Source organism: Myxocyprinus asiaticus, chromosome 35 (assembly GCF_019703515.2).
Source record: "Myxocyprinus asiaticus isolate MX2 ecotype Aquarium Trade chromosome 35, UBuf_Myxa_2, whole genome shotgun sequence".
NCBI lineage: Eukaryota > Metazoa > Chordata > Actinopteri > Cypriniformes > Catostomidae > Myxocyprinus > Myxocyprinus asiaticus.
In genome coordinates this window covers 38,346,478-38,360,483 of record NC_059378.1, presented here as the reverse complement: position 1 = coordinate 38,360,483, position 14,006 = coordinate 38,346,478, and the positions used below count along the sequence as shown (strand labels likewise).

The 14,006-nt window shown below is 37.3% G+C and overlaps 1 protein-coding gene across 2 annotated transcripts in view; it reads left to right on the top strand.

The window, feature by feature from the left end:
* The first annotated feature begins 7,850 nt into the window (after nucleotides 1–7,850).
* LOC127426352 (outer dynein arm-docking complex subunit 1-like) overlaps nucleotides 7,851–14,006 on the top strand; it is a 32,315-nt gene continuing 26,159 nt past the window's right edge. Inside the window, exons 1-4 of one of the 2 annotated variants that reach the window (XM_051673109.1) lie at nucleotides 7,851–7,937; nucleotides 12,924–13,029; nucleotides 13,172–13,271; nucleotides 13,363–13,552. In XM_051673109.1, the coding sequence (XP_051529069.1) occupies nucleotides 12,963–13,029; nucleotides 13,172–13,271; nucleotides 13,363–13,552 (357 nt within the window). In that variant the 5' untranslated portion in view covers nucleotides 7,851–7,937; nucleotides 12,924–12,962. Of the gene's footprint in view, nucleotides 7,938–12,910; nucleotides 13,030–13,171; nucleotides 13,272–13,362; nucleotides 13,553–14,006 lie in introns of both variants that reach the window. The other variant, XM_051673108.1, reaches the window with a different exon arrangement.

Here is a 14,006-nt window from a genome sequence, read left to right as displayed (position 1 = left end):
TTTCATGTCTTTCTTGTCACATAATTAAAAAAATTTTTTACTTTAAGTTATTTATTCAGAAAGTAGCCCTGCAATAAGTGGAATAATGACTGGCTGACTGTACTTTATCCCTTACTTATTATTAATAGTAACAATAATAAATGTATAGACCTTATTCACAGTAGTGCCATCTTTAATTTTTGACGTGAAGGAAAACGAGGCTGTGAGGGATAGACTTATGGTCTCTTCATTGACATGCACTGTATAAAGTAGAGGTGGATTTTGCCAATACCAATAACTAAGGTGGTGGAAAAGGCTGATAACCTATTAATTGGTTGATAGTTTTTAAAAATAAATTTATAGAATGATCAAAGATTACTTAGTCTTTGCTTTCTATGATGGGTACATACATTAGCCACTTTTCAACTATCGGGCCAGTGCGAGCCAAGGCTATCAACAGGCCAGCCAGGCCCAATAGCCTCAGACCTCGAGCCGCGAGACCAAAATTGATCTGCGTTCCCAATATTTGGCCAATAACCCCGCAGCGTTGCACAAAAACCCGCCCTTAACATGCCGACCTGGTGCCAAAGTCACACACCCCGCCCATTTCACAAGCAATAGGGAAGCCCAATCTTAGGTATCATGCTATCTAGTTATCTACGTAGAATATCGAGTTTATATCGTTTGTAAACATTAGCTAGCTAGCAAGATAAGTTAGCGCTGAAAACTCACCGTTGACTGTAACTGCCAGTGGTCTCTCCACTAACAGCAGGACGATGTCCAAGCACATTGTCCATGATCTCAAACCATGGAATGTTATTTATTTGGGCACTGCTTTGTCCATTGTGCATTTTAAAGGATTTGTACTGTACCCACGATTTTTAAATTTTTCCAGAATCTGTACCATTGTGCGCTGGATACACAAACTGGCAAGTTTGGGGAAACTCCCCCTTTGACATTGACCCCACCTCAATCCCCAGTTGGCCTCTTTTGGCCCATGGGTAATCGGCGGGCCAAAGGCCATTGGCCGTTGGCCCCAAGAAAGCCCCGAGGAGGCACGATGAAGCCCCGAAAGTGACAGTGGGAACGCAATAGGCCCTGGCACGCACTAGAACGCCCTCATTTGGCCCGATAATGGAAACGCGGCTACCCTGAGGCCACAAGAGTCCAAAATGAACAAAATCCCAAACGCAGTTTATTGTGCAACCAAAATTCCAATAATAAACTAAAAAAATTTGATTTGGTGCATTACGTAGGACTTTTAACTATAAACAAGCCCGCAATACACTGGGGACTTTAATTTTAAAAATGACAGTTACAATGCACTATAACTATTAAACAAATTAAGATTTTTATAGCCTATATATTCACCAGATGAAGAGTTTTGTGTGTATATATATATATATATATATATATAGTATTATGAGGTTTATTGATGAGGAATAAAAAAATGAGGAATAAAAACTATTGGCATAGATTTTTGCCGATTACAAGTTGTTCCAAAAAACAGCTATCGTCACCGGTAAACAAATATCGGTAAAAACTTATATCAGTCTACCTCTAGTAAAAAGCTATCAAAAAGCTCCTAGCTCGCATCTAATTTTCCACAACTCATGTTCTCAGGAGTTTTTTGTCTACTGAAACTCCTTGGAAGGATATATTTTCAATGTTTCGTCAGCGGAGCGATCCAAAAACACCTTAAACAGCTGAACAACCCGTTGAAGAGACTGTAAATCTATGCTTCGCAGCACTGAGCCGCTCGCAAAGATGGCGCTGCTGTGAATAAGTTCTATGGGGTCAATGACGGATTAGGATTTTTTAAGGGCTATTCTAAAAATATAAAAAATATTTTATATTTCTTTGCACAGTTCAATTATTTGAACTGTTTTGTACTCAACAATTTTAATTTTGATTAGTTTAATATGCTTTTACCAAGTTAATCTGTTCTTGCCCCTAAAAAATTCATGTGGTGCGAATATTTAAAATAACATGTAACCTTAACATGAATAATATTTTAAGTTATTAGTAGTACAGTGAAGTGCTTTGAAAACAAGTTGGCACTTTGTTTTGTTTTTTAATCTGTAAGTAATATTTTCATATTTATATTTTAAGAGCAGTCTCTCAGGTGTTTGTGAAATTTACAGTTTCTTTAAAACCCATAAAATCTATAGAAAAAGTATAACAAAATTATCCACATTAGCATATTTTATCAGTGGTTATTATTTCAGAAACAGAAATTAAATATCTAATTTTTAATTTAATATTTTTACTGCCATAATTGGTTACACCACATGATCTATGTTCGCACCGAATTATGATAAGACTGCATGAGGTTAAATATGAAAAAAAGAACAGAGCACAATCAATTCCATGAAACAAACAAAATAAAACAATAAAAATTCAGAAACAGATTTCTTTACTTTATTAGGACCACAGTGTTCCTAATAAAGTGCTCAGTGAGTGTATGAGTGGTCTGAGGAGGGACAAACCACAAACCGGTGACAGAGTGTTGGGCATCCAAGGCCATCGATGTGTGAGGGCAACGAAGGCTATACTGTCTGGTCCGAACCGACAGGTCTACTGTGGCACAAGTCTCACAAAATTGTAATAATGGTAACGGGAGGAATGTGTCACAACACACAGTGCATCGCACCCAGCTGCGTATGGGCTGCAAAGCTGCAGACCGGTCAGAGTGCCCATGATGTCCACCGTCGAAAGCACCTACAATGGGCACGAGAGCGCCGGAACTGGACCTTGGAGCAGTGGAAGAAGGTCGACTGGTCCGATGAGTCCTGTTTCTTTTACATCACGTGGACGGCCGTGTATGTGTGTGCCATTTATCTTTGGTAAGTGATGTCACCAGGATGCACTGTGGAAAGACTTCAAGCTGGTGGAAGGAGTGTGATGCTTTGGGCAATGTTCTGCTGGAAACCCTGGGTCCGGCCAATCATGTTGACATCAGTTTGGCCTGTGCTACCTACCTAAATATCGTTACAGACCAGGTACACCCCTTCATGGCAATGGTATTCCCCGATGGCAGTGGCCTCTTTCAGCAGGATAATGTGCCCTGTCACACTGCACACAAGGTTTGAGGAACATGATGAAGAGTTCAAGGTGTTGCCTTGAGTTCATCAGTGTGTGTACAGTACTGTGCAAAAGTCTTAGGCACATAAGATGCTTCACAAAAACATTTGTCTTAAGATGGTTATTTATATTTTCAGTTTTAGTGTCAATAGGAATTATACATTTTAGACTCACAAACATTTCTTTTGCAAATAGAATAGAAGAACAGGGAGCCCTGCAACAGATGGCAAGGTCCCCACAGTGCCCCCCACTGAATATTGAGTTAGTCTGGGATTACAAGAAGAGACAGACGCAATTGAGACAACCTAAATAGATAGAAGAACTGTGGCAAATTCTCCAAGAAGCTTGGAACATCCTCTCTGCCAACAACCAAGAAACACTGTATCCAGGTGCTGTTCTGAAGGCAAAGGTGGTCACACCAAATATTGATTTAGCTTTTTCTATGTTTACTGGACTTTGTATGATGTTAATTGATAAATGAAAACTATTTATGGCATTATTTTTAAAGATATCCTCACTATGCAACATTTTTCCTAAGTGCCTAAAACTTTTGCACAGTACTAATATATATATATATATAAAATGTATATATACACACGTGGCCAAAAGTCTGGAATAATGTACAGATTTTCTCTTATGGAAAGAAATTGTTACTTTTATTCACCAAAGTGGCATTCAGCTGATCACAATGTATAGTCAGGACATTAATAATGTGAAAAATTACTATTACAATTTGAAAAAAATTGCAGAATTTCTTAAACTACTTAAAGTTCTCATCCAAAAATCCTCCATGTGCAGCAAAGATAGCTTTGCAGATCCTTGGCATTCTAGCTGTCAGTTTGTCCAGATACTCAGGTGACATTTCACCCCACACTTCCTGTAGCACTTGCCATAGATGTGGCTGTCTTGTCAGGCACTTCTCACGCACCTCACAGTCTAGCTGATCCCACAAAAGCTCAATGGGGTTAAGATCCATAACACTCTTTTCCAATTATCTGTTGTCCAATGTCTGTGTTTCTTTCCCACTCTAACCTTTTCTTTTAGTTTTTCTGTTTCAAAAGTGGCTTTTTCTTTGCAATTCTTCCCATAAGGCCTGCACCCCTGAGTCTTCTCTTTACTGTTGTACATGAAACTGGTGTTGAGCGGGTAGAATTCAATGAAGCTGTCAGCTGAGGACATGTGAGGCGTCTATTTCTCAAACTAGAGTCTCTGATGTACTTATCCTCTTGTTTAGTTGTACATCTGGTCTTCCACATCTCTCTCTGTCCTTGTTAGAGCCAGTTGTCCTTTGTCTTTGAAGACTGTAATGTACACCTCTATATGAAATCTTCAGGTTTTTTTTTTTTTGTTTTTTTTGGTTTTTTTTTTGGCAATTTCAAGCATTGTATAGCCTTCATTCCTCCAAACAATGATTGACTGATGAGTTTCTAGAGAAAGCGTTTTCTTTTTTGCCAATTTTGACGCAATATTGACCTTAAGACATGCCAGTCTATTGCATACTGTGGCAACTCAAAACAAACACAAAGACAATGTTCAGCTTCATTTAACAAGCCAGATAGCTTTCAACTGTGTTTGATATAATGGCAAGTGATTTTCTAGTACCAAATGATCAATTTAGCATGATTACTCAAGGATAAGGTGTTGGAGTGATTGCTGCTGGAAATGGGGCCTGTCTAGATTTGATCAAAAATGACTTTTTTCAAATAGTGATGGTGCTGTTTTTTACATCAGTAATGTCCTGACTATACTTTATGATCAGTTGAATGCCACTTTGGTGAATTAAAGTACCAATTTCCTTCAGAAACAGCAAAATCTGTACATTATTCCAAACTTTTGGCCGCCAATATATATATATATATATATATATATATATATATATATATATATCAAAATCAAATCAAATCAAATCCCTTTATTGTCACTCAAACATATACACAAGTGTAACAGTGGGTGAAAGTCTTGGGTGTAGTTCCAAGCAACATAGCAGTATGACAATTACAATAAACATCTGATTTACACATAACACAATTTACACATCTTGTTACACAACACAATATACAATATACACCTAAAAATATACAATACACAGTAACACAAAATAAGAAGACTGTATACATTAAAAATACTCATGAAGTCGGCTGGTGAGGGTCCTGATGCTGCGATAACGCCAGCCTGATGGTAGCAGTGAGAGCAGCCCATGGCTCGGTTGGCTGTAGTCTCTGATGATCTTCCAAGCTTTTTTCAAACACCGCCTGGTATAGATGTCCTGGAGGGAGGGAAGCTCACCTCCGATGATGCGTCTGGCAGTTCGCATCACCCTTTGCAATGCTTTGCGGTTGTGGGCTGTGCTATTGCCGTACCAGGCAAAGATGCAGCCAGTCAGGATGCTCTCTACAGTGCAGGTGTAGAACCGTGTGAGGATGTGGCGGTTCATTCCAAACTTCCTCAGCCATCTCAGGAAGAAGAGGCGCTGGTGAGCCCTTTTCACAACGGCCTCAGTGTGGACGGACCATGTGAGTTCCTCAGTGATGTGGACACCGAAGAACTTGAAGCTGCTGACTCTCTCCACTGGTGCTCCATTGATGGTGATGGGGCTGTGTTCTCTGTCTTTTCTCCTGAAGTCCACCACAAGCTCCTTGGTCTTACTGATGCTGAGGTAGAGGTTGTGCTCCAGACACCAGCATGTCAGAGTGTGCACCTCCTCTTTGTAGGCTGTTTCATCATTGTCAGTGATCAGACCTATCACCGTTGTATCATCAGCAAACTAAATATATATATATATATATATCAGTATATAAACGAATTAATTAATTAATTAACTCAATTTAATATATATGACTTCTGAGTTAGACGTTGTAGTATATAAAGTTGAAAACTAGGACATATTTCCATCAAAGACAGTATTCAGCAATAGTCGCACCATATGATGTTTTTCTAATTCAGTCAAATTTACAGGCTAAAGAATTGGCAACAACACAACAGCAGTTCAAAAGGTAATTATTTTCCAAAAATTGAAGAGTGGTAATGACATTCAACCACTGATATACACACGCAATTTATTAGGAACACCTGTACACCTAAATATTCATGCGATTATCTAATCAGCAAATCATGTGGCAGCAGTGCAATGCATAAAATCATGCAGATACGGGTCAGGAGCTCCAGTTAATGTTCACATTAACCATCAGAATGAGGGAAAAATGTGATCTCAGTGATTTTGACCGTGGCATGATTGTTGGCGCCAGACGGGCTGGTTTGAGTATTTCTGTAACTGCTGATCTCCTGGGATTTTCACGCACAACAGTCTCTAGAGTTTACTCAGAATGGTGCCAAAAACATCCAGTGAGCGGCAGTTCTGCGGATGGTAACGCCTTGTTGATGAGAGAGGTCAACGGAGAATGCCCAGACTGGTTCGAGCTGACAGAAAGGCTACGGTAACCAGCAAAGAACAGAAAGTTGAGGCTGCAGTGGGCACAGGCTCACCAAAACTGGACAGTTGAAGACTGGAAAAACGTAGCCTGGTCTGATGAACCTTGATTTCTACTGAGGCACACAGATGGTAGGGGCAGAATTTGGCCCCAACCTGCCATGTGTTAACAGTTCAAGCTAGTGGTGTAATGGTGTGGAAAATGTTTTCATTGTACAATTTGGGCCCATTAATACCAGTCTTCACTTGAATGCCACAGCCTATTTGATTATTGTTGCTGACCATGTGCATCTCTTCATGGCCACAAATTGCCACCCATCTTCTAATGGCTAATTCCAGCAAAGTCACAGGATCTGAACCCAATAGAACACCTTTGGGATTTGGTAGAATGAGAGATTTGCAGCATGAATGTGCAGCTGACAAATCTGAAGAATTTGCATGTTGCATTCATGTCAACATGGACCAGAATCTCAAAGGAATGTTTTCAACATCTTGTGGAATCTATGCCACAAAGAACTGAGGCTGTTTTGAGAGCAAAGGGAGGCCCTACCCAATAATAGTACAGTGTTCCTAATAAAGTGCTCAGTGAGTGTATTATAGAACAGTGCCTTCAACATGTATCCAGGGGTCCTTTGCATGCTGCTGTGTTATGTCACTTCTAGTCCTGAAACCATTTTCAAAAATAAAGTCTCAAAATGATCTTTTCATTTCAGTCACACCACATGGTATTTTATAAAACAATCATCCTGAGACAACAGTTATTCATGGATTATGATGGAAATAATAATGAAAACGCATCAGGGTTTGCTCAACAATACAGAACAGTTGTGGAATTGTGACAAATATGATAACATTAAAGTTCAAAGCTTTTTGAGTGCTTTTGAATGCGGTCACACCACATGATGTTTTAACAGTTTAAATGCCTAAACCTGAAAGACATGGGAAATTTACAAGTGGTTTAATATATTTTAGAGCTCCTACATACACATCCTACTTTTAAAAACATTGAAATATATTTTTTTTACATGAAAAAATACAGAAGGACAGAATAAGAGGGCGTCACTCACGTCACTGACCCAGAGAACATTGCAAACAAGAGTGTAACTCAGAGGGCAATTTTTTAATAAATGGGAAAATATTACAATTATCACAAAGAATTACAAATAATACTGACGGTTACTTCAGAATATTTGTACGTTCTTGTTTGACTACTTATAAATTGAATTGTAATATTATTTTTAATTATTTATTTATTTGAATTTAAAAACAAGAATAAAGCTTCAAAGTCACACTAGTCTGGCTTTTGTGAGATATTGCGCCCCCTATAGATCCTCTACGTCATCTACAGTCCGTGCAGCGAGTTTTATTTCCTTAGAGACGGTTGCTAACAACTCTATCCAAATGAAAGCGGGGGAGGACATCAGAAAACTGATAAGAGGTGTTTAAGGTAAGATAACGTTTATGGTTATTATTTACCCGACCATATTGCATAGATTTTGATGTGTATAGGCTTGACTAGTGTTCTATCCATCTTGATTATTTTATCAAATTAGCATAGTTTAAATATAATATAAAAGCCCAGGGGGAAATATCACATAAAAAGTATGTGTCGTATGATATAGGTCATATATCAGTAGGTTTATAATAGTACTGAATGATTACCACATTTATATATGATGGTATTTACACGGTAAGATGGTACATGCCCAAAAACATGGTATTACCATGGTACTTATTGTGTTAGTCGACGCAACAGAATAAACAGAAATCAAATAATATTGTCACTCACAACCTGTGTTGTGTGTAATGCATTACTAAGTAATTAATTACTGTAATTAAATTACTTTTTCATTGAAAAAAGTAAAATAAGGGATTACTCTTATTTTTTCAGTAATTTAGTTACAGTTACTTCTGATGTAATTGTGTTAAATAATGTATAGACTCTAGAACAATTCTATATAAAACAATAGCGAATTTAAAATCAAAATTTAACGTCTAATGTTAAAATGTATGTTTTCTAATTTAACACTGCCCCCTTAAATTCTTTGGCCAGTTCATGAATAATTTATTTGATTTTATATTATATATTTGAAAGAATTAAAAGAACAGTTTCATGTCTATCCTTGTATTTTTCATCTGCCTGAGGTTGATAAGGGTTTTAGAAAGTAATTAGGACTAAGTAATGTAATTACTTTTCAGACAGAGTAATTAGTACAGTAATCTAATTACACTGTAGAAGATGTAATTAGTCATTACTTTTTTAGAGTAACTTACCCAACACTGCTCACAACAGAAGAGCTCTATGCAAATAGAAATTAGCCACTTTCGTTGTCCTCTGCTTCATCTTTTTTAAATGAATTCTTCATGAATTCTTCACTTGAATTTTAACTTCATTGTTTTCATCTTTATTTATTTCTATACCTCAGGATTTTTGTTTTGAACATCATTTTTTGACAAATGAATCACTTCTCAATCTGTGTATATTCGTTCATTTCATATTCAATTAGGAATTCAAAATCGGAAAAACAAAAAACGACTTATTTCATTATTCGTTTACAAAACTAATATTAAAAAACAAATAATGATTTGTTTTTCATCATTTCGATTTAATGCTCAAGTTAAAAATAAGACATTGTAAAATCAGCCACGGGACACTGTGCATTTTGATTATGTTGATTTCACTAATATATGGCTTGAATACTTGATTCGCACTTATGGGTGTGGCCTGAAACGCCCCTTTCTTCTGATTGGTCAAGCTGCACCGTCGTCTTCGTCAATGCTGTGAGACAGAATAAAAGTTCTCTGCTGTTTAATTGTTCAGATGAATTCGTCTCAGTTAATATTACATTCTTTACCATATATTCTCCAAAACACGCCACGTTTATTGTAGCTGAGCTATCGCTCTCATCAAGTAGCCAGACTTATCAGACAGCCCTACACATAAACCTTCTGTCATTGATCCGGTTTGAAAAGACATGGTTTTAAATGAGATGATGAAAACAACCATACATTCATAAGACTATTGAAGCATATGCCTATATTGTAAAGACATAGGGTTACGTTTAACTGTGGGGTAAAGTTCTAAGTTCTAGGTTCGATATTCGTTGGATATTCGACTATGGTGTGTAAGGGACCGTCTGAAAACTCAACCCACAACTAAAATGTCACTGCCATCAGAGCAGTCATTTATCTGACTACTGACTTGCATGTTCTATCTAAAAAAAATTGTTATTTAAAAAATAAAACAAACAAACCAAAAAGTTAAACATAGGTTTTAGTCGATCGCCAGAGTGATGGCTGTGCATATAAATGTACAGTATTCACTTATGTTATGAAAAAAATCACTAAAATTAACGAAAACATTATTTTCACATTCCAGAGTTTGTAGTAAGTTCCCAGTAGATAGTCTGACTTACTACAGCTGAGATTTTTACAGTTAGTCAGTCTATCCACTGGGAAGTTACTATAACCTTTGGAATGTGAAAGTAACATTTTCAGGAATTTTTATGATGTTTATCCTAAAATAACCTAATACTGTACTCATATTATTGGATTTACTGTAATAATCTCACTGTCGTTAATCAGTTTATCTAATAGGAACTTACTACAACCTTTGGAATGTGAAATAACATTTTGGCGAGTCACTACGCCACCACGAGGACTTAGAGCACATTGGAAATTGGGCATGCCAAATTGGGGAGAAAAAAAAAGATACCCTTCTTTATAAAGCACTGAAAACACAAGAACTCAATCCACAAAGTCATCTCTGCCTATTAGTGTCACATCTCACAAACGTTATTCATTATATATGAAATTACAACTTATCCCTGAGTTTCATTACCTCAGTGAAAATGACAAACTGAAAATCTTACTTGTTGAAGGACCCACTTCACATTAACAAATGCCACAAACTACGAAATGAACACACATCCAGCACCTGTTTCAGCAGTTTAGTCTACTGTTATTTATTTATTATTATTATTATTTTATTTATTTATTTATTTACATTTTACTGTATATGTCGAGCACAATTACATGTCTTTGTTTCCTTAGTTGTTTCTTGTCTAGTTTTGATTTGTCTTATTGTTCATGTCCATTTTACTGTATTCACTTGTTTGTTTTTCTTGTAATGCTTTGGCAATATGTACTTACTGTATGCCATGCCAATAAACCAATTTGAATTTTTAACAAAATTTGAGAGAGAGAGAGAGAGAGAGAGAGAGAGGGGAGAAAGCCTTTTCTCTCCCTTTCTCTCTTTTTCCTGGTCATTTTATTAAAGCGTTTTTCTTTTAAAGTTTAGTAGGGGACGTTCACACTGAACACGTTTTTTTTTTACGTCCGTCCACGCTGTTTTTCAGTGTGAAGGAGCGCCTGTATAAAATGGGTCATTTCACAATTCAGTGACATTTAAGTCCCCAGTACACGTGTGTGTGTGGTATTTATATTGTTTCATTTAAACCGATTACAATTTGAATAGGCTTGTTAAAAAGAATAAAGACTATTTCTAATGTTACACACTTCTGTGGGCTTAAAAGTTAAATTTTAAATAATTGGAATCCTTTTCAGCTATTGTATTGTGTCATTTCCTCATGTCACCAAAACTGCACATCAAATATCTTTGACAAAAATAAGTGCTAAATCATTGGATTTATATTTTTTCCCCATACGATTAAGAGTTTAGTATTACATTCTCTAACTAAAATTAATTAGTTTGAGGTAAATGAGTAATTTTAACACTGATAGTGGAGGTTTTTTTTTTAGTTTGTCCTTTGATTTATTGCGCGCCCTGTTATGTGATGATACTATGACCTTTCGTTGAAGACACATGTTATGAAATGACATCACACACAATGGAGGTGGACATCAACCATTCTGCAATGTATTTATGTATTTTTTTATTTTTTATTGTTTTGTTGTTATTTGACGTTTTATTTATGTTGTCCTTTATTTTGTGGTGTTATATGTTGTCAAGCATAACATTGGGAAGATATGTGGGAAATGTAATTTTAAAACTTCAATATACATTAAATATGTATTTATGCTAACAGAAATAAAATCATCAATGTTAGTTTACAAATATGTTTGTTAGATATCAATCACAGACCATGAAGTGGCTAATTTGTCCACTGAATGTCCACCCTGTTATTGTCCACGCTGATGCTACCCATTTAACTGGATGGACATCTGAATTTTTTTGTCATTTAGCTTGACCAGTATGACAATCTTTAACATGTCCCTGTAATGATGAAACATTAAGATACTTGTAAAATAATGTTTCAAAAGCTGGAATGTCACCGAACTGTAGGAATGACCCATATTTGCAGAGTTGCAGTTTCGCCACTTCCTGTACACAGATTACGCAGCGTATAACAGACCATTCCCCCCAACCTCCCGGTCAGACGAACATGGACTGGGTAATAGTAAACCACTTTTTTGGTAGGACTACACCACTGCATGGTACCACTTGTAAATGAAGGTTAGCTGTGAAAAGACATTTGGCATACAGAGCGAGGGATTAATCTTAATAAACACATAATATGTGTGTGTGTGTGTGTGCATGTGTGTGCATGTGTGTGTGTGTGTGTGTGTGTGTGTGTGTGTGTGTGTGTGTGTGTGTGTGTGTGTGCATATGTGTGTGTGTGTGTGTGCGTATGTGTGTGTGTGTGTGTGAGTGTGTGTGTGTGCATATGTGTGTGTGTGTGTGTGTGTATGTGTGTGCTTGTGTGTGTCACTCTTATCAATTTCTTTATGTGGCAATGATTGTCCTAATGCTGAATCTCATGAAGACGAAACCCTGTCTGCATTAAGTGAACATTTTATGGTTATGTGACATGTGTAGGCACTGTGTCTGATGAGAGAGATAGCTCAGCTACAATAAACGTGGCGAGTTTTGGAGCATAAATGGTAAAGAATATAATATTAACTGAGACGAATTCATTTAAACAGCAGAGAACTTTTATTCTGTCTCACAGCATTGATGAAGACGACGCTGGTCTTGACCAATCAGAAGGGGCGTTTCAAGTCCACCCATATGTGCAAACAAATATTCAAGCCATATATTAGTGAAATCAAATAATCCAATTTCCAATTTTAACTTGAGGATTAAATCGAAATTACGAAAACAAGTCATTATATGTTTTTTAATACTGGTTTTGTAAATGAATAATGAAATAAAAAGTCATTTGAATTAATATTAATTAATAAGTAATATTCATTCATTACACTACTTGGGCTGTTGTTTGCGTAGGCTAGCCTCTATTTAATCCATCCTTTACTGAAAAGTTACTGGAAAAATGCTTTCAGCGTGTACTGTTTGCATCTTAAGATGCTCTTAAAAATGACAAGAATTACTACCATTATACAAAGTAAAATGTCAAATGCAAAATAAAGTTTTATTAGTTGCTGATAATTATTTTTTAGGCCTCATTTGCAGTTTCCCCAGGGTTCAGTTACTGTGCTGTTTATCATCATTATGGCTCGAGGAAGATCAGCGGTCAGCGTCCTCTCTGACAGCGTTGACATGGACTTTGATGGAATTGGTATGCATATGATGTGGACTAATTAACTAACATTAAGGAATTGTAACTATACAGATAAATGTTCTTATGAAACAATACCTATCTGGTCTGTGCGCACGTGTGTGTGTGTGTGTGTGTGTGTGTGTGTGTGTGTGTAATCCAGCCGAGACAGAGATAGGAAAGCTTCAGCGACAGTTTCGTATCACAGAAGGAGATCGACAGGCCTACAGCATCCAGTCACAAGAAATTATCCGCAAACAGCGGTTAGTCCCAAAACTAATACTGTATCTGTCTATCTATCTATCTATTTATTAATCTATCTATGTTTTCTCTTATATGTTTACATGTCTGCAGGCAGGAGATTTCCAAGCTGCGTGAGGAGCAGGAGGAGTTGTTGCGATCTCTGCGTGTTGTGGAATGCCAGACGCGCAAACAGAGCGACAGTCAGGACGCCCAGAGTCTGCGATCGCTCCTGGACCAGCGAGATGATCTAGATGAGCAACTGGAGATAGAGAGACAGACCCAGGCAGAGCTGGAACAAGAGGTGCATATTATCCTCTAACACACAAATCACAAACACAATATATACAGTATATACAGTATATGTATATAGTATATATACAGTACCCCAATGAGCTAAAACATTATGACCACCTGCCTAATATGATGTTGGTCCTCTGCGTGCCGCCAAAACAGTGCTGACCCGCCGAGGCATGGACTCTACAAGACCCCTGAAGTTTTCCTGTGGTATCTGGCACCAAGATATTAGTAGCAGATCCTTCAAGTCCTGTAAGTTGCGAGGTGGAGCTGCCATGGATCAGACTTGTTGGTCCAGCACATCCCATAGATGCTAAATTGGATTGAGATCTGGGGAATTTGGAGGGCAGGGCAACACCTTGAATGCTTTATCATGTTCCTCAAACCATTCCCGAACAATGTGTGCAGTGTGGCAGGGCGCATTATTCTGCTAAAAGAGGCCACTGCCATCAGGGAATACC